Here is a 26804-nt window from a genome sequence, read left to right on the forward strand (position 1 = left end):
AAGAGGATCTCATTTAACGTAGCCACGCCTTGATATGTCTTAGGGGCTCTTTGTTAAATTTTCAACTTTAATATACGTAAATTTCATTTCTGTGAAGCCACCATGCCCTCTCATATTGTCCATAGCTTAATCGCCGTTACTTCGCTCTTGAGCGGTGCAGCGGCTGGACCTTGCAAGCCTTCAAGGACTCTCACGCTGTCCACCTCTACCACTGAAAAGTCCAGCACAAGCACTTCCGGAGTCACCTCGTCGATCGTTGTTGATACTACCTTGTCGCGAACGCTGGATACAACACTATCAAGTGTTACTGACGATGCTTTTCTATCAACTGCGTCTGAATACGTCATTACCTCGACCGATATTTCCTTGTCGATGTCAACTGATGATCCTTTGTCATCTACGACCGATGCTTCAAAGACTTGGACATCAACCACAAGTATTGCTGCATCGACTACTGAAACTACGAGCTCCATCGAAACCGCATCAAGCACTGGTGAATCTTCTACTACTATCAGCGAAGCGATAATGACCACTGAAATCTCTACAATAACCACCGAAGCCTTGACAATGACTACTGAAGCAACCACCACAAGTGACGTCCTCTCAGTCATACCTACATTTGCTCTTCAAGCTGCCAACTCCGCCCGGCAAAGCGTTAATGGACAAATGGTCCGCTACGTAAAGGGCTCTTCTTTCTCCAATATCTACCTTACTGCGGAGTCGAATAGTTTCTACGTAACAGGCGACTTTCACATTGAGATGTCTACGAACCGCCTCATGCTTGGCGACAAGCATGCTTCAGTTAGTACGTCAAGGTCAAACATCCTCGCGGCTCGAACTGCCACCAGCGTTACCACAACAACTATCTCTTTATTTCATGCACTCCGCCTGTTCAGTTTAGACAGAAGCTAGAATGTGTTGTTGAGGGCACATCCAGGACCTTGGTTTTAATCTCATCGTCCGAGGAAATATTTACATCTATACACCTAGTTGCACCAGAAGTCCCTCTAGATACCAGCTTTACTACTTTCAGCCTAATATTGGTTGAGGCGTAATAGCTTAGATATTTAAAGGTGAGACTCTCTCTTTGACCTCTTATTCATATACAAATGATTCGGCTTGTAGACCAGATGATCCACCTCAGTTGTGTTGAGGCAGCTTGGATCCGAGTCCTCCATCAGATTCTTAATGCCACATAGACGCATTGTGGTCTCTATCTCGTCCCGTAAAACTATTTCGTAATACTGTCAGTACTAGTAAGTTGTTGGTGGGTGGGCAATAGTCACTTACTGTTAACCGCGTGCTCTACGCCCGGCTGTCCGTAGTTGACGGCATACATAAACGGTCTACCAAGTCCAACCGCAGAAGCACCCAGACAAATAGCCTTGACAATGTCTGATCCTCTGCGGAAGCCGCCATCCACCAGAATCTCCAGATGTCCAAAGACCTCTGGGCAATGGACATGAAGTTCCAGTAAGGTAATTATCGCAGGGAGCGCGTTGTCGGCAGCTCGTCCACCATGATTACTTAATATGATGCCCTGGCACCCATGCTGCATAGCCAGCTTTGCATCTTCCCAGCGCTGGATACCCTTGACCACGATGGGCAGGTCAGTCATGCTCCGGATCCAGGCAATGTCGTCCCAATTCAACGAGGGGTCGATGAAAGCACCTGTTTGTCGAGCAAGTCCCGCACCCTTGGCGTCCGCTCCATTAGCATTCGATTTGACACGCTCATCAGCCTCGCGCTTGGATACAACTGGCAGATCTGCTGTGATAAATATGGCCTTGACTTTGCCTGTAGCAATTCCCAGTCGGAGCACCCTCTCCGTTTCTGCACGAGCCTTGTTGACGTAGACTTGGAAGAAGGCATGGTCAGCAGTGGCGTTGAGGATCTCTTGATGTGGATATGATGCAGGGGTTGCAATGCATTGGATGATCCCACTGTTAGACGCTGCTCTTGCCAACGCGAGCTCACCATCAGGGCCAGCTGTTCTTACTGCGCCAGTGGGTGCAATGAAAATGGGCAGATCTAATTGGCAGCCAAAGAGAGTTGTTTTGGTGTTGACATGCTGGACGTTGCGCATAACGGCTGGACGGAGCCATATCTTCTTGAGTATGGCAAGGTTGGCGTCGCGCGTAATGTTGTCATTAGATCCGCTGCTGATGTAGGCCCAAGACTTTTCTGGCAGTGTTTGGCTGGCTACACGTTCAAAGTCGTGAAGATTGATAATATCGCTCAAGTCCGGCTTGTCAGAAGAAACTGTGTGATGTCTCACGTTAGACAATTTCTAGTAAGGAGGTTGAGTTTGTTAGGTGGTAGACTGACTATTATTAACTTCCTTATCACTGAGGGTATTGGATATGGATACTTGTTTCGACATGACTAAAATATATTGTTCAGTAGACGATGATAGGTATAGAAGTGGATATGATGGAGTGTTAATATGATTCGGAAGATGAGAGCAAACTCGGTATGTTTTTTTAATGGGTGGTTTGAAACGCAAGCGGGAGGGGGCGGTAGAAGACACTAACTGCCGGGAACCTTGCTCAATTGACTACCCCAGATCATAACCTCGGGAAGACCAAGGCAAAACGCGGGGTTGTGTGGGCAATAAACAGGCCCGTTCTATCATCGTCACGGTATCATTCTAGAGTCGACGAATGTCGGATAATAGCCGAGAATCACGGAAAGGATCCGACCAGACAGGTCGGGACTAGCCCAAACTATTGTGTTAAATGGAATGCAAGCCAATTCGTCACGTGAGCAGTGAATGCGATCAACTCAACAAGATCGCATGTCAGTTTCCATCGCATAGGTAAAGAACTAACCGAGGACAAGCTCATCAATCATCGGCCGACAGATGGTTGAGATTGTTTGACATAGCATGATCTCGATTCTAAGTCTGCAACACGTACTGTGTCTGATAGTGGAAATGCTTCGTGCGTGACCTGAGGGACAATCTTCACTAACTAATACTATGAATAAATAATAGTCTCAAGTGTCATGATATTGGCCATTAATTGTTAACTGGACCAAATGCAGCTACCTCTGCGACGTTACTTCTCAACCTTTTCGGCAGTATGCTGCGCTCGGCTATAAGTCATGTCACAATTTCCTCAAACTTTCTTTTGTGCCCCTCAAGCTGAACAGCTACCTCGTATCATTCTCCCCATTTATGTATGACAGTGGAGTTCACCGCGTGTTGTCTTGAAAGGTTCCGAGCCAGCTCAATCCTTGTCGCAACCAATTAAATCAGTCCCCTTAAGACATTTGAACCGAGACCTCTGGAAAGCCTGCGGCTGGAATGCAGATCTTGACATCCACTCTACAACCTGGACGATGCTTCAGTTGGGGGCCATTCATGCCAGATGGAGTAAAAGTCCTATTCTATGCTAGCTTCATGTGCTTATAGATTATTTTTCAGCCTCGGGACCTTTTGATTGGGGGCCATATCAATGCAGGAAGCTGAATAATAAGTCATGTCGGTATGCTGCAAGATATTCATTTGTGATACAGCGGCGCAGAAACATTAGTTGGCGCTGCATATCACAAGTGGAACAACAAGAAACATTACGCTAGTTACACCTTCGTACCACTTCTCTGATCTATAAAAAGCTGGCTGAGTCTGCTTGTCTTCTAGTCTTTTTAACCCCGTTGACATCCTTCATCTTTCCTTTACGACAATTCCCATATCAGGCTTCTGTTCAATACTTTCATCATGCTTTCCAACATCTTCACTACCACTGCGATCGCAGTCTGCGCTGTTCTGGTGGCCCCGGTTCTCGGCAGTCCCATCGATACAATCCCCGATGGCCTCGAATCCCACCTCCAAACCCGGGCTAACGACGTTACGGTCAAGTTCTGGACCACCACTACATGCCACACTTCAAGATCTAGGAAGGGTTTCAACAGCGGTCATTGTATCAATGCTCTAGCTGGCAAAGACCACGCCGTCAGTATGCAAGAACGAAAGAGCACAAAGTGCCATAGTAAGTCGCAGCTGCCTCCTCTAGACTCGACATGGCTGGGCCTCTGCTGACCACCATTTTCCTTCTCAGTGATTCGATATCGAGAGAAGAACTGTCAGGGCTACTCTGAGAAAGGCCTTAACCTCCATGATTGCTTCAACATTGGAGACGAGTGGGAGTCTCTCAAGTTTCGGTGTTAAGCTCAATTGTTTCCGATTGCTTTTATTACCCCGCTGTAACTAGTTGAACAGGTAGTGTCGCATGATATTCTAGTACACCATAAGTTTTGGAATGGAATATAGCTTCTGCGCTTCGGTTCAAATTGGTTGAGTTCCATTAGTCACTATTTCGTTTAGATGAACCATATAGAATCACCCAATCACACCTAAGCATAATTGCATTATTCTATCATATTTAACAAGTCGTTTCACTATAATAGAGAATTGCTACTTCAATTTCAAGATGGCCGAATCCAGAACTCAGTAATGTAATACCAATGTCAATCTCTTCCAATTACAACAGTCCCTACCCCAACTTCTGTCCATTACTATTGATCTCCTATCCATCATGAGCAATACGTTCCTCCATATCTTCACTCTCACTCCCCACGTAGCCCATATTCCTCGGACTGTTCCTAGCCAGCCTTGCTCACTGCAGGCGTTTGGCGAACCCATATTGCCGGTTCAGTAGTAGCTACATCAGCAAGCCATCGTGCCAATAGACTCCTGTTGATTCCCGAAGTGTAACCGGGGGCTGCAACAGGTCCTGCAAATGCTTTGCCTTTTTCACGATCAGCCAACCACGCAGACTTGTCGCTCGTACCACCGAGCCAACCCAGCCGAAAAATAGTCCAGTCCATAGATGTATCATTTAGTTTCTCAAAATACTGTTGAATAGCTAGGATATTGTGGTATGCAGTGTTGACCATGACCTTGATGAGATTGCAAGTGAGAGCGCGGGTGATAGAACTTTGATCGTCGGGTTGGTAGATGGATGTCGTGCCGAGGGCCAGGATTCGAGAAACTTGGTGTTCTTTCATGAGTGACACGATGAGACTATAATAGTCGGCAAATTCAGTTGTCGAACTTGGCTTAGCAGTGCTGGGCCCCAGGAGTGAGATGATGGCCCGGGACTTGGAGATGGCTCTGGAGATGGCGTCTCGCTGGGTCATGTCTCCTTTCACAACCTTTCACCGTTGGTAAGCGATTGGGTAAAGTTCAGATGTTTTCTGGGTGACTCACTTCAAGTAAAGGATCATTAGAGATATCCTCGGGAATTTTCGAAGGGGTTCGGCAGTAAGCTAGGACTGAAAGTTTGCGATGAAGCAACTCTCGAAGAAGGAGAATGCCTGCAGGCCCAGTGGCGCCGAAAACGAGGATCTTGTCACCAGCCATCTTGTGGTTATTGTTAATCTACTGTTAAATGATGAAGTTTTTGTTGCAATATTTTGTCGATGTATGGGAGGATTGGCGTATTAATACTCGTTGAAGCTGAACAATCAGGTCCAACACTTACACAGTTAAATACATCGCGAGCCGAATCTTGCAATGTTTCAAGGTTGATTATTCACAAGGCTACTTTTTCATCATGACAAAGACCTCATTACCAAATCTTCATAACCTATCTGGTTCATGAGCGGACTTGCGGACTTGTGGTGCCCTAGATTTCTTGAATTGGCTAAAGATTAACACTACCGTTGTGCCCAATCTGTTTTGGGGTTAGCTAAGGTTGCGCTATGGCCAATCGGTATTAAAATGCTGCCGAGATCTAAGTGTCAGTCATCCCTGTCCATACCTCAATCTCTCCAGTCATTGTAATAATTTCAGCGACGGTATTATATACGACCCGAAATCATACCACTTACGAGTCAGTTATTGCGCTTTACAGTTATTACCATCGCTAAGTACGTATGGTCACAATTAAAACTGAGTTCTATGTGTCAGTAATACGAATACCCTATAGCCCCACCATTTTTACCATAACAGTAAAATGACAGAGGCGAACAATTTAGTAAATAAATGCTCAACAACAGTGTTTTACATATAACCAAGGTTTTTCCTTTATCGGCTGTAGGAAATTGAAATTAGACAAATGCCATCTCATAATTGATACTAGTTACAGACGGAGCTACATCTTGCTACTGACGCCTTGGCTTTAGGAGTGGATATCCACCAAGTCTACGAAAGAACTCTTCAAACATGTGGTTCTTCAAGTACCCACGGACCTCTGCTCGCAAGTCAGGTTGGTCGACGATTGGCAGTAGACGTTTAAGCCTTTTGTTTGTAGTCTTGGATTATATAGGCTTGCATTCAAACACGCACTAATATTCAGACACATATTAATGCTGCTTGATAAACAAGATCCACGATTTACTGTTAAAACTAGTTCCCGAAGCCACTTGACAAGTCAGATTAGCCACACTTTTTGTTTTATCTTTTTCGCTTATACCTTGAATAACTCCTGACTTTACCAGAAATCTCATGCCGAATTTCACAATCATCGGGCGACTCTTCTCCTTCAATTGATAGCATGTCTATCGACGATTATGAATCTTGTCGTAATTGCGGAATTTGTCGTTTTCTCACCATCACAACCAGTTGACCACGATCTACCACGGGGATTGCTTAAATTTATCTTGGCGGTTTCAGGGAGTTTTTGTAAGATCTTCTCAAGCAGCGTTGAATCTAACTGGATCCCTCAGACCAGTATCCTGGGTATAGAGACAGCTTTAGGGCCAAAAATAATTCGCTAGTTACTGTCTGCAGGGGTCGATCATGGCACAGCCACCATGAAGTATTGGAAACAGGTTCTCTGATTGGTCTATGCACAGCCATGCCTACGGCACTCGCTAAACAAGTCCGTTGGACACGGGAATGCAGGAATTTCTACAGAGTGCTACAGTTACATATACTTTCATATATCAGCTTCCTACAATTCAATTGTGCTTTCTTAAGAATATCAAATTCGAATTGATTAGATTTTAATCGTCACTGCCGTCATTTAAAATATCTATCATGGCGTTGATGCGCTGTATGAACACTACCACCTTTGACCTCCATACCAGCACACAAATCGACTTTAAACAACAAGGCTACGGCATCTTATCCCACCGATGGGGCTCAAGCGAAATTCTATTTGCTCAAATAAGTCAATTTTCCCATGAACTAAGGCAAACCAGAAATCGCCATGCCTTGCCGCAACTCGACAAAATACTAGGCGCTTGTATCACTGCTCGCCAACAGGGTTTGCAGTGGATGTGGATCGACAACTGCTGCATCAACAAATCAGACAATAGCGAGTTATCCGAGTCTATAAACTCCATGTTTAAATGGTACAGAGAGGCAGTTGTGTGCTTGACATATTTATCCGACGTCCGCAAGACAGTTGGCTCGCCTATCTTCCAAAGCTATGAGACTGGCGAGACATCGAAGTGGTTCTCCCGTGGATGGACATTGCAAGAACTCCTCGCACCGTCGAATTTACTTTTCTATGACACAGACTGGACCTATTTAGGATCTAAAATCGATTTGGCCCAGTCAATTGAGGATATTACTGGCATTGCGGCGCAGTATCTCAACGGTGAGAAGGACTTCCGCACGGCCTGCATCGCAGCCAAGATGAGCTGGGCATCACGTCGTGAGACAACAAAAGAAGAGGATTTGGCATATTGCCTGTTTGGAATTTTCAATCTCCAATTATCTATCCAATACGGAGAAGGCAAAGCCGCTTTCATCAGAGTTCAAGATGCTCTGATAGCCAAGAATGACGAATCATTATTCGCATGGAGGATGCCTCTTGAAGGACCAGGATCTGGTCTTGAGATAATACCGGACAACACAGTAGACCTCGGTCCCGAAGAATGGGGTCTTCTAGCCCCCTCGGCAAAATGGTATGAGCACTGTGGAAACATGACGACACAACACAAAAAGTCCGTGATGAGACAACGAGGAGGATTTACCCGAACGCCACAGGGTATAAGTGGGCCAATCGGCAAGCGGAATCACTTTGTAGCCGCATTTCTGACCGGGTTTACCATTGTCGGAGCAATCCCGTTCCAGATATGGCTGGCTGTACGACAGCGAACGACACTAAAGTATACACTCAACTGCTGGGAGCCAAATGAGGCAGGAGACATGAGGGCGGTCAGGTTACATTTACGGCCTGTTCGGAAGGACCCTCCAATGTGGATCAGAACTGCCAGTCGTGGATACGATCTGGTTAAAGACGCACCAGCAACTGATTATTCGGCTGTGGGGACGGTTTGGCAACCCCAAGTATATTGAGCATCCTTGGTTGACCAGGGTTCTCGGAACCGCTTCAATCTGATTGGATAATCCCAACTTGCAAGTATGTATATCATATATCATACTTCTCAGCGATAGATCAATCCTTGAGTACCCAGCAATACCCATATGAAAACACATTGTTAAACCTTTTCACAGCCATCCTTTACTCATAGTTTGCCTCACGTACTTTCTAGTGTTTTCAAACTAATCTTATTCCGAGCATTGTCTCTCTGCTTTGTTCCTAGGCTACGCTTGAGAATAAGAGCATGTTAGAGCTTTCGATGCCGTTTAGGTATAGCGCACTAGATTACGTTTCATCAGCTGCGAGACCGTCTACGATTCCATTTCTCTACTTTAATTGCAGCTTGGTGAAATCCACCGGGATCCCCATGTGGGTGAATAGACAGATGTGATAGGTTGTGCGACATATGCACACTCTGTCCTTGTGTATCTACTTGTCCACAACATTTATGACCACCTGTGATACCTCGGATCGCTGTCCAGAATATTAATAATGGCCCATACCCATGAATGTGCATGCCTAGTCAAACATATACATGTCAAGCAAGGTGAAATCCATTCAAGTCTGGGCAGCCTGCATTGCACTCTTTCCTTGTTCAATATGATGTGGCGGCTCTGAAGAGTCAGTCTAGTAACTCGTTCATTCATTAATAGCTTCTCTCTAAAAGATTTTAACCTTTGTTAATGAAGCAAACCAAAGATAACAAATATGGCCAGCCATGAATAGATACTTATAGCAGCTTTCGCAAACTTTAGTAAAGGGAAACGAACCATCGAATTAATACTGGAAAACATAACGCTGATGTGAAATTCTATCTGCGCCATTTTTGAAAAGCCCCAGCTGTATCTACTTGTGGCAAGAGGAAGTGAAATGCTTCCTCTAGATACATTATCCTGGAAGCTCGTATTTGAAGACCGTGGAGCTTAGAACCCAGGGCTACTTCAACGGCAACCTGGAACATCAGCCAAGACACACAATTAACTATGTGAGGATGCAACGTCAGTTGCCAGTTAGGTATCTCTTATTGGATGAATAAGATCTAGGAGAATAGAAAGTGCCGTTCCACATTTGCCCTACGGAGGTTTATCCTTAAACAGGAACCCTTGAGAGGTGTAATTGAAGACTAGCTAGTTATTCTGTCTGAAGGATTCCTGGGCTTAGATCATAAAGGCAAGTATAATATCCGGAGGATTCTGGACTAATAGCAATAAGGCAGGTTTTGAATATTGACCTATGTAAAGCAAGCTCGCTTAATTTACAATGGATATTCGGGTTAAGTAATTATGGGTAAAATCCACAACTTGAACGGCAAAGCAAAGACTTGACCAGGTTACTATAAGTGGGGGCCAAGATTCTCTTATGAGGACCATATACGATGAATAGAGATTCTGAGGGCCTCAACAATAGCTATAAATGAGAAGCCATTTCCCAGTGAAATATTCTTCTCGTCATTCAGACTTCAGTTCACAGTTCTTCTCTCTTTCAAGAACTCAACATGCATTTCCCATCAGTCACCGCCGTTGTCCTTGCCACTCTGTGCACTGGCACTCAGGCATGGCAAAGTAAGACTCCTCTATGAGAGGTTGTGTTTATAACGAACTAACAATCTGGACACAGTCACTGCCTACAACAATGTCAACAACTGTAACGCCAATCGCGACAGCTCATACCGCATCTACTCAGGTGCTACCAATAACAACGCCTGTATGACCATCGACGGGAACATGCCTGGCAGCAGCTGCCGTCAGTATTGGAACGGTGGTTCCAACAATGGCGGTTGTTCTGGCACTTTGACAGCTCGTTCTATCCTGCAGGAAGCTGGAAGATGTGTTGTCTATGACCAAGCCAACTGCCAGGGCAGATACCAAGACAGCGGTAATCTCAACGGCAGGTCATGCGCTTCTCTGGAGCGCTACAACTGGGGTCCCATCCGCTCCTTCTGGTGCAGTGGCTGTAAGTTCCTCGATAAATTATGTTCCAATATCTATGCTGACACACTCTTCCAGAAACAACATGTCAATCCTCGATTGACCTTGGGTGATATTAGAGAGGAGGGTAGGGGTCAGATCAGAGTATCATCTATGGGCTTGGACGGAAATGTTACAATATTGGCTTCTTTACTCTACCTAGTTATGAATATAGAAAACCATATTGTCAAGTGAATCTTTGTCTCTTCGTTACTTGCATCATTTACTTCCACGAACCGCCAAGCATCATCCCAATTTAAAAGTATTCTGTCATCTAGATAGAATCACTACCAATATACATATACATTCACATTACCACTAGATAAAACTTAGATGACCAGTTATGAATGAGACTTCTGTGGGTGGAAGAAATATCGACCAATGAAAGTAGGCCATGTCTTCGCACTGCTATAAGAAGCAATTGATATTCAATCTCGATTGAGTTATGGATAGAAATAAGACTTTTTTCAGCTCGCGACGTTTTAGTCTGCCTGCATAGGCAGCCAGAGCGGGGAAAGGCATCGAGAACGATCTGTCTCAGCCAAGACGTCGCATTAACGCAAAACGGTCTGACTGTTATTTGCTGATGGGGTGCTATGCCTTTAAAGCGCGGAGGGTTATGTTGATAGAAGGTGCAATTCGTTGAATATCCCTCGTCGATCTTGATTGAGTGTGCATCCTGAGACAAGCCAAAGTTGATCGTGGCAAGCTGAACCTCCAATGTGGTAAGCAGATTATTGCGGCTGACCGAAAGTACTCAAAAGGTGAAGGCAACTTCCGGTACAAAGCGGAGGTTTTGCAACAAAATCCCTAATATAAAACCCCACAGGTTTGTCCAAACAAGTCAGAAATACAACAGACAAGTTTACTACTGCAATCAAATTATCATACCACCTATCAGAATATCGTTTTCTATTCTTCAAACTGGCTGAACCAATTCGTCCTTGGTGCGGAGATATCAACAAACGCGCCGCTGCAGCTCTATCATCCGTCGGAATCAATCCTGCCGCTACCATGGATACCAACACCTCTGCCACAGGTTCTGAACTTCCCAAGTACTCCTGCCGTACCCAAGAGGAAACGGATCCAAGCTTTGGTCCCGCTCCTATCTCCAATCTCGCGGGTACTACTGGTGACAATGCACCTGATAAGCCCGATTCCCTCGTCCTCGGTTTCGGACCCATCATACCACGCTGGGACGTCACACCATCCAATGGAACAAACCTCCAGTACTTTTTGAGAGTGGACACTTTTCCAGATGAAGACAAGGGAAAGGTTGCAGCCAGAGAATTCCAAGCTGCTGCTGATTCCTGGGCCAAACTCAAAATCGGCCTCACCTTTTCTCAAACAACTGATCGAGAGAAGGCAAACTTCTACCTCGTGTATCAAGCCAACACGGAGTTTGATGCGGGATCTCTAGCTCAGGCATTCTTCCCGCACGAGGTTGATCAGGATGTGATTGTTTTCTCGGATGCCTTCAAGGGGAGTAACACATCTATCTTGAAAGAGATCTTCCAGCATGAAATCGGTCACATCCTCGGTCTTCGACATGAATTTGCCATTGTCGGTGATGACATGGGCAACAGACCCGAGGGGTTTGGTGCTGAGCAGTTCTTGGCCAAGAACCCCAAATCAGTCATGGGCTACAACATACCCCCCAAGATTCAAGATAGCGATCGCACTCAAACTGTTGAGTTCTACAAGTTGGCCAATGGATTTATGATTGGCACCAGCCCTGTTACGGATTTTCAGCCCAAGATTCGCAGGAAGGACCGATAGATGCTACAGCAAGGTAGTGGTGATTGAAGTTTTCATGCGAGGTGCGATGGAATCCTCTAAGATTGTTTCTTTCCTACCCTAGTCCGTATTGAAATACAAATTAAATACCACTATTGAATCCTCTTATCCTTATTAGTTCCCTATGTGTTCATGTTAGTTCTTCAATTGGCTTTGCAGACCTGATTAAGTAAGCTGTGCGTTATTGGCGCGCCGTCGACTTTACTGATGATGGAGAAATTACACTCCAGGTCGACTAGTATTTTTGCTGTAGCTGTTTCATTCTCCATATTGATTGTGATGGAGGAAAGCTGCAAAACAATAAGGTTAATTCGATGGAATCGTACGTGTTTGTCCCATCAAAGGAAATACAAAAGGAATAAGATTAGATCAAACCAGATTAGGTATGGACGCGGCTAGAATGGAAAGCACTTTAGTTGTCTGACCTCGGTTAACCTTTCCGAAACAGACCTTCGTTATTGCATGTATCACATGACGTGCTATACGAACGGCAGGATAACTTGAACAGCTCGAGAATCTTTCAGCCGGGTTTCTAGGGCGCCACAACGGGTTCCGCGATTCATACAGTTAACGCACTTTACCGGAACGAAAATACCGACTGGGCGTTACGCTCTAACTGGAAGCTGATTGGGATCAACGGCTACCGAGACCAAGGCTTGTCTAGCGTTCAAATATCGGACAGAGAAGTGTCTAGAGCTCGCATACATGAATGGGCAGAGCTTAGCGCAGAAAGGAGGTCCAGAGACAATCTTCAAGCAATCCACCTACCTCTATACGGTCTATATGGCATGACTGCAGTACCCATTACAACTTCTGGAAAATATATTCGGCTCGTGATGAGGTTAGCGCGGCTCATTTATCCTCCACATCCAGACAGTTCGTTCTAAACCAGAATTTTATCCGCAACGTTCTTGCAACTAGGCGCTTTTGATCAGTAGCTTGACGATGTGGCTTGGTCCGGGCCCGCACCACTAAGCTTAGACCGAATCTACCGATTGGACTATTTACTAGCTTGCGATGAAACGTTTGGTGCAATTTATTACAGTTCGTTAGCTACAAATGATACTGAAAAGGGGGATTACAGTGTGCAATCACTACAGTGTAAATTTCAATGACAGCTTACACACAGTACTAAACAGCGGAAAGGCTGAGACACGCATTTAATTGTCTTGAATGATGTCGTGCTGTGATGATTTCTGAAAGTTTGAAAGAAGAAAAGAACCCAAGGTATTTAATTTTATCTCTGAGATGGGAAATGACTGATCACTTAAATCGATCTCAATTTTCTCCGTAAAGATCCAGATTCCCGGTGTCCGATCGCCGGGACTGCATGACTCGGCCACCTACGGGGGTAGAATCCGATTTCCTTCGGCTGGCTAAACGCTAGCTGCACAATTTGGTTGAAAATCACTAGCAGGGAATGTTTTACATAATAGTTATGAAGCACTTTCTCGTCGTGATTTAATCAAGACAATTCGAAATCCCAGCCTCATGAAGTGACTACAGCATTTTATAACTCGAAAAGTATTCTCGGGAGGACAGAAAATAGGTGACGCGAAGGTGCATGGGATCTTCATGTGGCTTGTTTTCGATTCTCTCTAGAGTACCCAGCGTGGCAATCCCGTCCAGAATCACTTCACTTTGATTGGAAGCATTAGTTTCAGACCTATCTACTCCAGGATTAGCCTCTAGACTACAGCGGATGCTCCAATCTTACCGTGGAGACGACATTGTTAGTAAACCACTACGGAACACTCTTGTATTAGTGCATCCTCATGGAAAAGAGTCTAGGGGTGTTTCGCACTGCATAAAGGATGTCTCGTTCCCCGGTTCCAGGACGGAGAAAGATATCCTGCTATCCACATATTTCTTTCCTTTTGTCTTATTTTGCGAAACATGCCTGTCACCGAACACAGGCTGTCCTTCCTTATTGAGGCTTGGACCCTCTATGCCATTGGCACGTCCATCATCTTTGCCCGATTTGCAGTACGCTTCAAGACTGTCGGAATCCGTGGACTACAGGGCGATGACTTCTTCTCCATTCTTGTCTTGCTGTTCTATACAGTGGACGCAATTACAGTGCATTTAATTTGTATGCATATCAGCAGCTCTCACGACAACATGCGCTGACGCTTTCTAGATTTCCTGGGGACGAATATCGAAGGCGGAGCAGCAGCGCAGACACACAGTACGTCGATTCGATCAAAATAAGGAGTCCAAGAATGGGAACTAATGGTTGTTAAGCATTGACCGACGATGAGCTCGATCAGTATATCAGAGGTGGCAAACTACAACTTGCAGCCTGGTATGCCTACACGGCACTGATTTGGTCCCTTAAGGGCACCATGCTTTGCTTCTTTTCTCGTATGACGATTGGTACATGGCACAATGTTTTTGTCAAAACAGTCTCTATTATCTCCATTGTCTCATACGCCGCCGTATTCCTTACAGTATGTGTTATAACCATAACGTCGGAATGTTTGCTGACAGGATTCCAGATAACCTTTGGATGCTTTCCTTATCACAAGAACTGGCAGTAAGTTTAGATTCCTTCCGATATATACTCGCTTTTCTAACCTATTACAGGGTTCTGCCACCGCCTGGATGTACGTTCTATCATGTCTCGTATTTGGAAAGGAACTAACACACTACAGCACAATGCACCTTGAAGATGCAGAACTTCTTGGTCACAACTGTACTGAACGTCTTGTGAGTTATTGCCGTAAGGGAAAAAGTCTCGACCGCTAACCTTTCTAGGACTGACGGTCTCATTCTCTGTATTCCCTTGCCTCTACTCTGGAAACTTCAGGTCCCTCTACGCAAGTAAGTGTTGTAGTTGACCTCCTATTGTAGTTGAGCTATGCTGACAAAATGTAGGAAACTCGTTGTCGGACTTCTTCTCTCTTCGGGCGCATTCGTCATCGCAGCAGCCATTACTCGCGTCGTCCTCACCCTTTCCGCCAATCCGTCCGCTCTTACAATCAACTCATGGGGTGTACGCGAAACCATCGTCGGAATCCTCACAGTCAACATCCCTATCCTGCGACCATTGTTCTCCAAGGCGTTTTGGACTGGACAGTCTATCACCAACGTCAGCTCTTCATACCAAACAACAAGCCGAACCCGAGGTACTCGTGGCAACGGAACTACAGACTTGGGCCCTTACGAGCTTACACCAAGTATCAACGAAGGAGGCAAGCCAAGCGACCGAGGGAGCCAGGATTCTATCATACCGAGGAATATAAAACTCGCCGATATCGTTGTCTCCAAGACATACAATGTCACACACGACAATAACGTTGACAATGGATCGTGGTACGGTGATCAGAACGGAGCATCCAAGGCTTCTGTGCACGCCGAATCACATGTATAATAGTATTTTCCCTTATTTGATGTCACAGTAATATTAGTGATAAGATACCTATACAGATAAAATAGAGGAGAGATGTTATTGTCAAACTCCTCCCACTTGTAAGCACAGTCAATTAAAAATTACAATCTTGCCAGGCTAGGGGTATAAGCCTAATGAAGTTATCATGAAACTCTCTGAGAAAGGTTATGTTAAAAAGGCATGTAAGTTATTCAAGGCGGCTCGATGATGATTTAAAAAAAGATGAAAGCCTTCAGTCAATACAATATACCTAGTAATAGACATATAAAACCACATTGTCAAATAATTCTGTGTCTTTCTCATTCTTCGCATCCCGCTTCGTTCCTATAGCTTCCGTCATATACTTCCAGGCCTCATCAAGCAATTCTTTGGCCTCATCATCTTTACCCATCTTTTCCTTGACGAGAGACATATAAAACACAGATCGTGCCTTCTCTCTAGTCGCCATGAAGGACTGTTTGAAGATGTTGATAGCGTGTTCCAAAGTCTCAGAAGCTCCATCAAAGTCACCAGTCTGATAGAGAAGCACGCCAATTTTATGCAGCGAGATAGCCGTGACAAACTGTTCACCACAGACCTGCTGTCGGATTCGGAGAGCCCGTCTATGGAACTCAAAACCTCGGTCTATGTTTTGAGCACTTCCTGGGCTATCCTTGAGTGCAAGAGCAAGATAGGAGTTTCCGATGCCGTACAGGAACAGTGCACCTCGCTGCGAGTTCTCAACGATGAGACCATCAGCGAGTTCGTCGCCGTACTCAAACTGCAGCTTGATGGATTCTTCTGGGAGTCCCATCTGAGTGTATAGACGTGATAGGTTGTGAGATATATGCACACTCCAGTCTTTGTATGTATGCTTGTCCTTCACGCCTTTCATGACCACTAGTCCCTCCTTGAAAAGCTCTTCAGCACGATCATACTGGCCCATGCCCGTACATGCGCACCCCCAGTCCGAAAGAGATATGGCTAAAAGCCAGGTGTGAGTTCCTTCGGTCTCTGCTGCCTCCTTTTGCTCCTTCTCGTAGTTGGCTCGGTAAATTGTTACGACCTTAGAGAACCAATCGGCGGACTCTTCCAGTCTATCAGCCTCCAAACAAGTGCATCCGTAGGCAGTCATCAGTTTGGGGAACCAGGGGTCTGTGTCTCCGTTCTGAGCGCAGATTGATCTTGCTGTCTCTAGTAGAGGGAAGGCAAACTCAGATAGTCGTCTCTCAAATAAGTACCAAGAGGCGTGGAAGAAGAGTTGAATGAAGCCACTGGGAGGGTTAAGATATGAAGCATCTCTGCATCTGGCCTCCAGAGCAATTACATGTGGGAGATACAAGGAACACAAGGGCCAAAACGCATTCATCCTGAAGGGATTCTCCTTGTTGACTGGCCAGACCGCGAGTAGCATAGTTAACGCATCGGCTAGCAGATCGGCTTGTTCCTCCTCGCTCAGCTGGTGGAAAACTGTCTCTTGTACTAATCGGTGGACTGTTAGGCTTCTTGCTTTCGTGCTGGGTTGCCCTGCCACAGCCCCATACTCGGATTTGGTGATTAAACTTCGGGAGATGAGTTCTTGCACCGCAGTGTGATAGGTAAATCCAGGCTGGAGAAATGAAAGGGCTGGCAATTTTGACTTTTTGGCAGCATCCCAAAACAGAGATTCAGGAACACCATCGGGGTCGAAGTATGACATGAGACGGAGTAGCTTTAATGCATTTTTGCCAAGCATTACGATGGACACTCGCCACACAGTCGCGAGAGAATACTCATAGAAAAGGTTCGGAGATGACGTCTCCATGTCGGATATCCCCCCAGTTAAAGATACAGTTGAAGACACTTTATTACTCTCTGGTAGGGTAGATTAAGATGACGGGTCCGCACATAATCCAGATCAATTGCATAAATTCAGACTCTAGATTTGGCCCTGCTTTAATTTAACGTTATAAATTACCCTAATAAAACCCTAGATTAACCTTCAATTCTACCCTATTTTCTAGTTACCTCTATATATAGCACCTTTATAGTCTTATATTAATAACCTTAACCCTTCGGTTAAAGATATTAATAATATAAGTAATCTACTTTATTAGGCAGATTAGCTACTATTAGATATACCCTATATCTATAGCCGCAAGGAAATCTTCCTCCTTAGCCCCTAGTTCCTTGCCTAACTCTAGCTTCTTATATAGCCTTATTAAGGCACCTAGCTCTTTATAAAAATAATATCTCTTAGCCTCTTTTTTCTTTAATAAAAGTAAAAGAATTTAATAATTAAAGGCAGCTAGCCTAATAGTATTATTATAGTTAGAAAGGTTAAAATCCTAGCCTATTAAAAAGGCCTTCTTTATAAGACTAGAATCCCTTAATAATAGTATTATAATAGCCTTAATAGCCTTAGGCTTAAGGTTATAATTATTATTATAATAAAAGTCTATTCCTTCTATTAAGCTTTAATAGTATATATAATTTAGCTAGATAACTAGGGGATAAATATACTATATCTATAATATAATTAATATTATAAATTAAAGGGAATTATAATTAATTAACTATATAAATTTTAATAGATTAATAATTATAGGAAGAAAAAATAGCTATTATATATATAGCTTAAAAGCTTCTTTTATATAACCCTTATTATAGAGTTTAGTTATTACTTTAATATATATATTCTTAATAGGAAATTTAATTATTAAAAAAACCTTATTTTAAAATAATAAGTTTTTAATCTATATAGATATTTTATTAAATATTAGAGTTATTAAGAGGCTTAGACTTATATTTACTTGCATTTACTAGTAAAGTATAGAAATTAATAAATGTCGGATATCCCCTTATTAGCTTGATGAGATAAATGATAGAGTTCTTGGAACTCTTCCAAGGTGCAGTTGCATTCGAGAATAAAACTGGAAACTTGGACGATAGCCAGTGGCAGGTATCCTGGTATGTATTAGCTATCATAAATGGCACACGAGCTAGAATGGGCTTTACCTAGTTCTTTAATTATCTCCGAGATCTTTTCCTTATTGTGCGTGTCTGAACTGTGGATATTCGATCCACGCGACGTCAACAGAGTGACAAATAGCGTTTCTCCTTCCGAAGATGTCAGAGGAGAGATGAGTATTCCAGAATCTGCGATCCTTGTAGCGGCTGGGTTTCGACTCGTGATGATGATAGCACCTCGGTTACCCGGTGGCCAGAATGGCTTCAATACTTTGAGATCGTCTGCATTGTCAAATACCAGTAACCACTCAACGTCAGACTCACTCAGCCAAGTTTTAAGAACCGTAGAAATAGCATCAGCGTCTTTTTGTGAGTCCTCGGGCTCAATATGCAGACGCTTGGCTGCAGCGGCATACGACTCAGCAAGCTTTTGTTTATTATCAGCTTGCATCCAAAGGACAATTGGGTAGCGATCGAGGTTGTCATAAGTGAACTTGAGAGCAATCTGAGTCTTGCCTACTCCTCCGAGACCGGAAATTGCAAATGAAGCGCGCTTTTGTCGTGAAACAATCAGATGAGCTTTCAGCTTGTCTAGAGTCTCTTTGCGGCCGTGGAAGAGAGGGTTGGCCGAGTAAGGAATTACATGGCATGGGGTGGGGGATCTCGATTGTGGTTGATTCTGGATTTTCAAGTCTTGTAGGATTTCCCTGATTTCAGAATGCCGCTTCTTGTGAATAAGAAGGTTTGCGGCCTCAATCTGCTTCTCTACAACTTGTTTCTGATCCTGAATTGCGGTACCTGCTTTTGATAGCGCAATCGGTGCTGCTTCTATGCCGAGTTTGTGCGTCCCTTTATAATGTTAGCTTCTTCACATTCGAAGTGGCAATGCAACATACAGCGAGAAGATTGCTTCGTTTGTTCTAAAGCAGCCAAAAGAAACGTAATGACCCGAGAGTAAAACTCAACGATGCCACTTTCGACATCTCTCATTTCGGCAAAGACGTCATGGTAGGTGCCAAAATGTGGTACGGAAGAAGAGATACACTGCATAGTTTGATCAAAGATTTTCAGCGTCTCTGAGTTGACATTTTTGCGCTTGTTCAAGTCAGTCATGGTTCTCTTGAAGCTGGTATATAAATACCTCATTGAGGAGATAGACGCTGATCCAAATTGTAGTAGATACTTCCGGAAGCCATGAAGTAAATGTTGAGAGGAGCTGGATCAAATTTTTGATGTTGCTGATTGCCTCGGGCGACAGCGCAGCCTTGGCCGTTGACGGTCTACCTACCTTCCCGGGTGGAGGTTGTGTTAAAGCATTGACGATCTTCTCGATATCCTCAGGCTTTTGCTTGGCAAAAATAGCACGATCCTCGTTACTGAGATTTTGCTTGTAGTTTGCCACGGCTTGAAGCCATAGCTTTTGATGTTCTTGGTTACTCATTGCGATATGTTGTCGCGTTTGAGGTAACCAGATCGTTAAATACGATGCCGGTTCCGCTTGAAAAAGAGATTGCTTGTGAAATAATGCTTGGGGCACTCGACTGTAGATATGGATGACAGTGATGTGTTACTTTTCAGCTTACAGATTAGTTGTCAACAGGCAACAGATCAATCCAAATTTACTGCAATAGAATATGGATACAAATGGTTGGTAGTCTATGAATGTCATACATCGGTGACTTACAGGGTAACAGTTGGCGGGGTATAAGAACCTACCTGACAGACAAGAGGATGAGGCTCAAGTGGACCTACTGTCCTTGGTTCCTACATCTGACAAGAAATGGGTGGCCTATTGATTCTGCATTAGCGTTGATTTAGAAGAAGGTCAAGCTGAGAGAGTACATGTACATCAGCGTCTTTTGCCGCTGTAACCGGGCGTAAGTACTGCTGCACGCTGCTTAATAGGCAACAGGACAAGGCGGGGCCGTGGCACGATGCGGGCAATGGTCCAGTAATGTTACGTGAATATGGCAGGGATTTATATCCGATGACCCTGTCCACTGTGTCCAAGCTTCCTGTTGTCGTCCCCGCTTCACCGGTGGTTACAAAATCACAAAGCTTTGCTGCAATCCTTCCATCCATGCAGTTATTGTCACTTCTAGTACGTGGTATCTTATGTGCATTAAGCTTGTCACAGCATGGGAGGAATGGCCTGTGTCATATCATGTTCCAATGCTTCTGTATGCAGGCCATCAGACCTATGATCAAGTACCGCACACGCCACAAACTTGCCATTTACGTGACCATCCTCTCATAACTTGTCGAAATGTAGCGGCTCGATACCACCCTGCATGGCCCACGAAACATCCACAATCTCTTGTGACTTCTCCTTCCGGCTGAAAGCCAAAACAAATTGATCCCACTGAAACCAATCAATAAATTCTCTCAAGATAAGCTCTTCGCGTGAGGCTGGCAGAAAGCCTAGCTTATCCCCCGCAAAGTGTGTGAGCTTATGCTGTTGAGATGGTACGTCATTGAAGGTCAGTCTCAGGACTCCATCCTTGTCCTTTCTGATATCCAACGTCATCTTCAAACCTGTGTTGTGATACCTGCCAATGTAGTCTTCCAATGGAGCCTCATTCGACGACTCATGTTTCTTGCGCTCTTCATCGCGATGGTGTTCGAATTCTGCAGCAAGACGGTCGTATCTTTCGTATTCTGTCTTGGCTCTCGCCTTTGATGCTTCTGCAAAGTCAACGCGTGGTTGAAGATCAAACATGGCCTGTGCAAGAGCTTGTGCACTCCAATCAGGCCCATCACCGAGTCCGTATGAGTTTCCCAAAGCGACGATGGCCGAATTTGTTTCCGGGAATAGATAGAATGATGTCAAGTATCCAGATTGACCTCCATTGTGATACAAAACCAACCGAGGCTGTGACGTTCGACCAATGACATGCTCACGCTGAGGGCCGTTGAGAGAGATCATACCCAATTCTGTAGAGGGGATTGTGGCACGGGCAAAGCCGAGCCCATATGTGTTTTCCCCAATGGAACATGTGGTAATGTTGGTTTTGTGCGAGACAATTGTCGATACTTGCTTGAGGGGCGTTTCAATGTCACTGTGCATGGCTTTCAGGAGAGCCTTGGCCCATTTCATCATGTCTGTAACACATGACCAGACAGCCCCAGCGGGCCCCATCAGAGAATCATCAGAAGCCATGTCGACAGGTTTCTGCTTGTGGAGCGAATAATCGTCAAGAACAACATGAGGTGCCGCATAGTTATCATCCAGTAACTTCGTGCGGTTTGTTTTTGTGCGGCTCAAGTCCAGCGGGTCGAGGATCTTCTCCTTTAGGTATTCATACCATGGACGTCCAGACTGCTTTTCGATAACCGCACCAGCCACAGCAAACATGTAGTTGTTGTAGTGAAAACCACAGCGAAGGTCGTGAACAGGAGGCAGATAGCTGACAACGTCAAGCAAATCTTCCCTTTTCAGAAGGTATTCGCATTCCACGCCAAGCCAGGTGAGGTCCAAGTGCGCAAGCCCCGTATTGTGGGAAAGGGCATCCTGAACTGTTGCTCTTTGACCGATAACAGGGTCAATGTTGTTCTTGAAAGGGATGTATGACTGCATTGGTTCATTCCATTTCAGCTTCCTTTCATGGACTAGCAATCCGCAGCATGAAGCAGTGAATGCCTTGGAAACGGAGCATAACAGGTAGTTGGTGTCTGAATTGGCGGATTGCCCTGATTCCACGTCTCTGACACCTCTACTGCGTGTGTAGATGACCTCTCCTTGGTGAAGAACTCCAATGCTAATAGAGGCTGTACGAGTATTGTCCTGGATTGTATCGAGGATTGGAGCCAGGGCGGAGATCCTAATTTCTGTGTCAGCGGCCCTGAATAATTATTGTGACGAAGTGAATAACCTCGATTTCACGGCCTCGATTGACAAGTCCAGACTCATTGTTGATCAAAGGTAGCAAATATTGACTTGATAAGTGCAAAATAACAATACAGGGTCAGTGCCAAAAGATGTATTTTTGAACATCACATAATCTTGTAATGACGAGACTCACCGGGCGTTTTCAGGAACGGGATCAATGATTGGCTCAGTTTTGTTTCCCCTCACGGTGTGCTTTTTACGGAAGGGTTGACTCATCTTTCGCGGGTAGAGTCAGCGAGTTTCGTTTTCCAGAGCCAGAGCCTGTTCTTACCCATGTCTGCATGGCATCAAAAGAGGGGAAATGTCGAGGTTGGGTGTGGTTGCATGAAAGATACCCTGCCTGTACGGCTTCGACTCGAGGATGGTACCAAACCGCCCAACGCTCGTTGCTCATTCATGCGGCAACCAATACGGAAGAAACAAGTCTAAGTGGAGGAGAATAACCTTACTATAGAATTTATGGCATATGATTCTGTGAATGAAAGCTGATAACGCCCTATAAAAAGCTGGTTAGAGTGTTCTGTTGTGTTGCCGGATAATAAGCCAAATCAATTGAAACCTCTCAAGATGGAGAAGCCACAAAGTGTACAAGCCGCCATTGCGTACATGAAGCCCGACGATGAGCTTTTTAGCAAGGAAAAGCCTTACGTGTCGCTCGTTCCCTTTCTTGCAAAAGGCGCCAATTTCACAAACACAGTAGTCGATGAGCACATGATGGAAATAACAAACGTCCGCGGCAGGGAGTCAGAGTTTGATCTGGACAAAAACGGATTTGCCTATGTCCCTTACAAACCAAAAGAAACGCCTGGACACGACGTTCAGAGCCCCGACCATCCTTACATGAGAGAGATATCCGAATTCTTGAGAAATTATCTGGGGGCTACAGAGGTGACACCATATGACGCAAATGCAAGCTATGATCAAACATCACTCGCCTACAATGACTGTAAACTAACGTCAGGTAGACGAGGAAAGTCGGCGATCCCCAGTTTCTACAGGCATCGTTGTATGCCCATGTTGGTATGTACCTTATCAATCATCTAGTTGAACATGTTTTCTCACATATCTACAGATCATTCCATTCCCAACTGTAAATGGAGAGTCCAGCAGTTGATGGCCGAGAAAAAGAAAGAAATGCCCAAGCGATGGGAGTTGATCAAGTAAGGCCTACTTCAAAACACCAGCATGATGTAATGTAAATTAATATCAACAGCATCTGGGTGCCCATCAAGGGACCAGTCCGAGGTTCACCTCTTGCAGTTTGTGACTACCAAACCGTCCTTCGAGATGACCTTGTCGCTGTAGACTCCGTCTTTCCGCATCGGGTTATGGAAGTTTACCACGTGAAGCACAACCCTTCTCATCGATGGTACTACATGGAGGAGCAAGATATCGATGACTTACTCATTCTCAAGTCGTGGGATAGTGAGGAGGACAAAGCATGCTGTGAGTTGGCCCCGGCTACATATATAGAGCTGTTGCTAACTGATCTGACCAGGTTGTATACATACTGCTATCATTCCAGACCCCCAGGTCAAGACGATTCGGGAAAGCATTGAGATTAGGTTTATTGTCGAGTATTGAAAGTAGATCTTTATGGCATGGATTTTAGTAACAATTGGAGAATATTCATTCACACAAATAAAGTACAATTTACTCTGCAATCGATTCAATTTGATACTATCGTGAATTTCAACAACCAGGTTTGGAAACGAGTGACATCAACAGTTGCTTCCATCTTAAGAACCAGTCATGTGTCGAAAGTTGTCAACTCCAAACTCAACACTCCACCTGAGCCACGGCTTCTCAAAAGGTTTGTCTTCAGTTGGCTGCCATCCAGTCCATGGACGGTTGTTGCACTCGTTCTCTGCGGCGAGGAATTTCTTCCAAGGCTGTTCGCGACCGTCGGTCAGATCCGGCCCAGCACCTTGAAGGTCCTGGGGCAGAGAGGCGACAGGCTCCTTGCTGTTGCTTGAAGACATGTTTTTATCGTGAATGAACTGTAGTCGGTTAGTAAGAATTTTTATATGGCTCCTCCGCCAGTATCGTACCTTTTTTCAATGATGTTGTGTGATGTTGACCTAAGGAACACAAAGCCTGAGGGACGCAGAGATCATATTTGTACAGGATTCTGTATACACGTCAACAACAATCACACGTGAACAAACTCATCCTAATGCCTTATGAGGCTCTGAAAGTATTGTTGCATGGAACTCACAAAGGTGTGTCAGAAGACCATTGCCATCCCCGCATCTTGCAGCTTATCCACACACCGAGGATATGAAAGGGTGCACATGTAACGTGTTTTGCTTCATTGAACTACAAAAGGGATAGGTTTAACCCATGAACCTCTGTTGAGGACGTCAATTACCTCCCTATCTTCAAACACTAAAGCCACTAGCCATGGTACCTCTAGCGCCGATCCTTTTGCCAGGAAAGACACCTATCCCACACTTCGTTTACGGCACAGCATGGAAGTGGGACAAGACTGCGGACAATGTATTGGAGGCTCTTCATGCAGGCTTCCGTGCTATTGACACAGCACCCCAGAGTCAGAATTACAATGAGGCTCTGGTAGGCAAAGCACTCAGTACTTGGTTGACATTACATCCTGAGGAGGATGCGCCGGAGCGGAGAATCTTCCTCCAATCCAAGTTCACTGACGCGAGAGGATACAAGGATTTTCCCAAACCATTCGAAGACAATGATTCGCCCTCGGTGCAGGTCGAGAAAAGCCTCAATCAAACCCTTGCTTATCTGGGCCGTGGAGATGCGGGTCAGCAGCCACTTGATGCCCTCTTGCTGCATTCCCCGCTCGAGACCATCGACGAGACAATGGTGTATTGGGCGGCCATGGAGGCCCATGTTCCCAGCCGAGTTTCTTATCTTGGCATATGCAATGTGTCTTTGCCCACATTTAGCCAGCTTTACGAACGCGCAACCATCAAGCCTGTGATTGTGCAGAATGACTTCCGCCCCGCTCACGGATTCGACATCTCATTGCTGGAGTACTGTCGGAAGCGCGATATTGTCTACCAAGCTTACGCCGTTTTGAAAGGTAATATGACGTTGTTGGAGTCGCCGCTGGTACGTTGGCTGGCACATGAGAGAGGGATCAGCCAGCCAGAGGCTCTGTACTCCCTTCTTCTGTCATGCTGGGATGGTAGGCTGTGTATTTTGAATGGTACTAGAAAGGAAGAGGCTATGAGGAAAGATCTCGCTTTGCTTAAGAATATTGGAAAACTGGACAAGTACATCATTGATGGGTTTTGGGAAGCCATGTCTTCAACTGAGTCAATTGACTGGCCTTCCGATAAGTCGGTCTGAGGTCACACATTGTGAGATAGCCAGAGGAAGACTTGAATACAAATTGACAAAACATATCCGGCTCACGTCACGCCCCTACCAATTTTGCTGAGACATACCGTTCCAAAGCCTGAGAGCGCCGTTACCAGTGGTATAATCTGTCCTGCTGATCCTACAGAGTTTACGTCGCTAATTGAGTTCCACCTAAGAAAAAGCTCAATTATAACAACGAATATTCCGAGACATATCAATTGAACGATCATCAACAACCAGTTGCTTCTCCATCGCGGAACAGGAACTGCAGGGGATGTACTTTCGACCAGGAGCCAATGTTTGATCGCGCGACGATTAACCCAAACACCGAGCATCATGAATGCAAGACGAAAGGCATGAGCAGCCAAGACAACCGCAGACAGCACTTGGCTCATTCTAAGAAACCACCCAAACATGGATGTGGATGAAAAGAAAAAGACACGCCAATTACATGAAGATAGTAGCTGTTTATCGTTTGTTAGAAAGATTTTGTATCATCCGACATCTATGTCGATTGGAGTTGAGAAACCTACCAGTACATCACGGCCGCGGTACCAGAACCATACACTGAGTATACCGTAAGCAAGTAGCAGGAGGGCGCGAAGAAACTCAGCGAATTTAGTCGACCCAAATCCTGATGTTTTCTTTTCTATCAGCGTCTCGATCATGATGGCGAATCCTCCTCCTGCTCCGAAAAAGGTCATGAGAAACACCTCGCCTGTATGGGCAGTATGGGCAGCAATCTTGTATATAGTGGCGACTAGCAGTGAGAACTGCAGAATGCAGTTGACCATGAGCGAGTCGATCTAAACACTGTGTAAGTACCAACAAGGACTCTGAGGTTACATGACTGTCTCGGGTAACAGAACTTACTGTTTTGTCTGGCCATTTGTGATATGCAACAACAGTGGTGAACCATGATATGTACGATGCTATCCGAACGCCTAAACCGTAAAGATCGGCGTCACCTTTAGGTTCGCAGTCTGGTTGCATGACAGCATCAGTTGGGATGTTGAGCGACGAAGTACAAGATCAATCTAATCATGTCAAGACATTCTGTTTAGGCACGAGGGTAAATATCTAATCTTTCTCAATGGCAGGTCGTCTTTACATCCCATCATGTTGACAACAGGTTAGCGAGGCAACCACGGAAGAGCCAGAGGCCAAGAAAGATGGCTTGAAACATAGTGGTAGGGGAATTCTAACTTAAGCGC

At 45.0% G+C, this 26804-nt stretch overlaps 15 protein-coding genes across 15 annotated transcripts; 8 read left to right on the forward strand and 7 right to left on the reverse strand.

The window, feature by feature from the left end:
- Nucleotides 1–102: 102 nt before the first annotated feature.
- Nucleotides 103–1055, forward strand: FSST1_010281 (uncharacterized protein; the record flags this gene model as incomplete). The annotated part of the gene is made up of 2 exons (XM_083233296.1): nucleotides 103–805; nucleotides 991–1055. 2 exons carry the CDS (start codon nucleotides 103–105, stop codon nucleotides 1053–1055), a joined length of 768 nt encoding a protein of 255 aa, XP_083079977.1.
- A 12-nt stretch (nucleotides 1056–1067) lies between these two features.
- On the reverse strand, nucleotides 1068–2383 carry FSST1_010282 (uncharacterized protein; the record flags this gene model as incomplete). Its single annotated transcript, XM_083233297.1, has 3 exons — nucleotides 1068–1231; nucleotides 1291–2262; nucleotides 2329–2383. 3 exons carry the CDS (start codon nucleotides 2381–2383, stop codon nucleotides 1068–1070), a joined length of 1191 nt encoding a protein of 396 aa, XP_083079978.1.
- A 1338-nt stretch (nucleotides 2384–3721) lies between these two features.
- On the forward strand, nucleotides 3722–4171 carry FSST1_010283 (uncharacterized protein; the record flags this gene model as incomplete). The annotated part of the gene is made up of 2 exons (XM_083233298.1): nucleotides 3722–3992; nucleotides 4062–4171. The coding sequence occupies 2 exons, from the start codon at nucleotides 3722–3724 to the stop codon at nucleotides 4169–4171; spliced, it is 381 nt and encodes a 126-aa protein (XP_083079979.1).
- Nucleotides 4172–4605: 434 nt separating this feature from the next.
- Nucleotides 4606–5365, reverse strand: FSST1_010284 (NAD(P)-dependent oxidoreductase; the record flags this gene model as incomplete). Its single annotated transcript, XM_083233299.1, has 2 exons — nucleotides 4606–5157; nucleotides 5213–5365. 2 exons carry the CDS (start codon nucleotides 5363–5365, stop codon nucleotides 4606–4608), a joined length of 705 nt encoding a protein of 234 aa, XP_083079980.1.
- A 1620-nt stretch (nucleotides 5366–6985) lies between these two features.
- FSST1_010285 (heterokaryon incompatibility protein-domain-containing protein) lies at nucleotides 6986–8254 on the forward strand (the record flags this gene model as incomplete). The annotated part of the gene is made up of 1 exon (XM_083233300.1): nucleotides 6986–8254. One exon carries the CDS (start codon nucleotides 6986–6988, stop codon nucleotides 8252–8254), a length of 1269 nt encoding a protein of 422 aa, XP_083079981.1.
- Nucleotides 8255–9774: 1520 nt separating this feature from the next.
- On the forward strand, nucleotides 9775–10441 carry FSST1_010286 (uncharacterized protein; the record flags this gene model as incomplete). The annotated part of the gene is made up of 2 exons (XM_083233301.1): nucleotides 9775–9841; nucleotides 9897–10441. 2 exons carry the CDS (start codon nucleotides 9775–9777, stop codon nucleotides 10439–10441), a joined length of 612 nt encoding a protein of 203 aa, XP_083079982.1.
- Nucleotides 10442–11260: 819 nt separating this feature from the next.
- FSST1_010287 (uncharacterized protein) lies at nucleotides 11261–12025 on the forward strand (the record flags this gene model as incomplete). The annotated part of the gene is made up of 1 exon (XM_083233302.1): nucleotides 11261–12025. The coding sequence occupies one exon, from the start codon at nucleotides 11261–11263 to the stop codon at nucleotides 12023–12025; it is 765 nt and encodes a 254-aa protein (XP_083079983.1).
- Nucleotides 12026–13939: 1914 nt separating this feature from the next.
- FSST1_010288 (uncharacterized protein) lies at nucleotides 13940–15416 on the forward strand (the record flags this gene model as incomplete). The annotated part of the gene is made up of 8 exons (XM_083233303.1): nucleotides 13940–14135; nucleotides 14184–14231; nucleotides 14288–14493; nucleotides 14542–14579; nucleotides 14630–14649; nucleotides 14698–14752; nucleotides 14801–14866; nucleotides 14921–15416. The coding sequence occupies 8 exons, from the start codon at nucleotides 13940–13942 to the stop codon at nucleotides 15414–15416; spliced, it is 1125 nt and encodes a 374-aa protein (XP_083079984.1).
- Nucleotides 15417–15684: 268 nt separating this feature from the next.
- On the reverse strand, nucleotides 15685–17217 carry FSST1_010289 (tetratricopeptide repeat protein; the record flags this gene model as incomplete). The annotated part of the gene is made up of 1 exon (XM_083233304.1): nucleotides 15685–17217. The coding sequence occupies one exon, from the start codon at nucleotides 17215–17217 to the stop codon at nucleotides 15685–15687; it is 1533 nt and encodes a 510-aa protein (XP_083079985.1).
- Nucleotides 17218–18231: 1014 nt separating this feature from the next.
- Nucleotides 18232–19803, reverse strand: FSST1_010290 (uncharacterized protein; the record flags this gene model as incomplete). The annotated part of the gene is made up of 4 exons (XM_083233305.1): nucleotides 18232–18359; nucleotides 18411–19211; nucleotides 19259–19457; nucleotides 19504–19803. The coding sequence occupies 4 exons, from the start codon at nucleotides 19801–19803 to the stop codon at nucleotides 18232–18234; spliced, it is 1428 nt and encodes a 475-aa protein (XP_083079986.1).
- An 810-nt stretch (nucleotides 19804–20613) lies between these two features.
- Nucleotides 20614–22272, reverse strand: FSST1_010291 (uncharacterized protein; the record flags this gene model as incomplete). Its single annotated transcript, XM_083233307.1, has 2 exons — nucleotides 20614–22183; nucleotides 22235–22272. The coding sequence occupies 2 exons, from the start codon at nucleotides 22270–22272 to the stop codon at nucleotides 20614–20616; spliced, it is 1608 nt and encodes a 535-aa protein (XP_083079987.1).
- Nucleotides 22273–22818: 546 nt separating this feature from the next.
- FSST1_010292 (uncharacterized protein) lies at nucleotides 22819–23835 on the forward strand (the record flags this gene model as incomplete). Its single annotated transcript, XM_083233308.1, has 5 exons — nucleotides 22819–23160; nucleotides 23217–23271; nucleotides 23324–23411; nucleotides 23465–23697; nucleotides 23750–23835. 5 exons carry the CDS (start codon nucleotides 22819–22821, stop codon nucleotides 23833–23835), a joined length of 804 nt encoding a protein of 267 aa, XP_083079988.1.
- Nucleotides 23836–23990: 155 nt separating this feature from the next.
- Nucleotides 23991–24233, reverse strand: FSST1_010293 (uncharacterized protein; the record flags this gene model as incomplete). The annotated part of the gene is made up of 1 exon (XM_083233309.1): nucleotides 23991–24233. The coding sequence occupies one exon, from the start codon at nucleotides 24231–24233 to the stop codon at nucleotides 23991–23993; it is 243 nt and encodes an 80-aa protein (XP_083079989.1).
- A 421-nt stretch (nucleotides 24234–24654) lies between these two features.
- Nucleotides 24655–25578, forward strand: FSST1_010294 (uncharacterized protein; the record flags this gene model as incomplete). Its single annotated transcript, XM_083233310.1, has 1 exon — nucleotides 24655–25578. One exon carries the CDS (start codon nucleotides 24655–24657, stop codon nucleotides 25576–25578), a length of 924 nt encoding a protein of 307 aa, XP_083079990.1.
- A 506-nt stretch (nucleotides 25579–26084) lies between these two features.
- On the reverse strand, nucleotides 26085–26583 carry FSST1_010295 (uncharacterized protein; the record flags this gene model as incomplete). The annotated part of the gene is made up of 2 exons (XM_083233311.1): nucleotides 26085–26396; nucleotides 26464–26583. The coding sequence occupies 2 exons, from the start codon at nucleotides 26581–26583 to the stop codon at nucleotides 26085–26087; spliced, it is 432 nt and encodes a 143-aa protein (XP_083079991.1).
- Between the last annotated feature and the right edge of the window lie 221 nt (nucleotides 26584–26804).

Source organism: Fusarium sambucinum, chromosome III (genome assembly GCF_050947815.1).
Source record: "Fusarium sambucinum isolate potato_lamoka chromosome III, whole genome shotgun sequence".
NCBI classification, from domain to species: domain Eukaryota; kingdom Fungi; phylum Ascomycota; class Sordariomycetes; order Hypocreales; family Nectriaceae; genus Fusarium; species Fusarium sambucinum.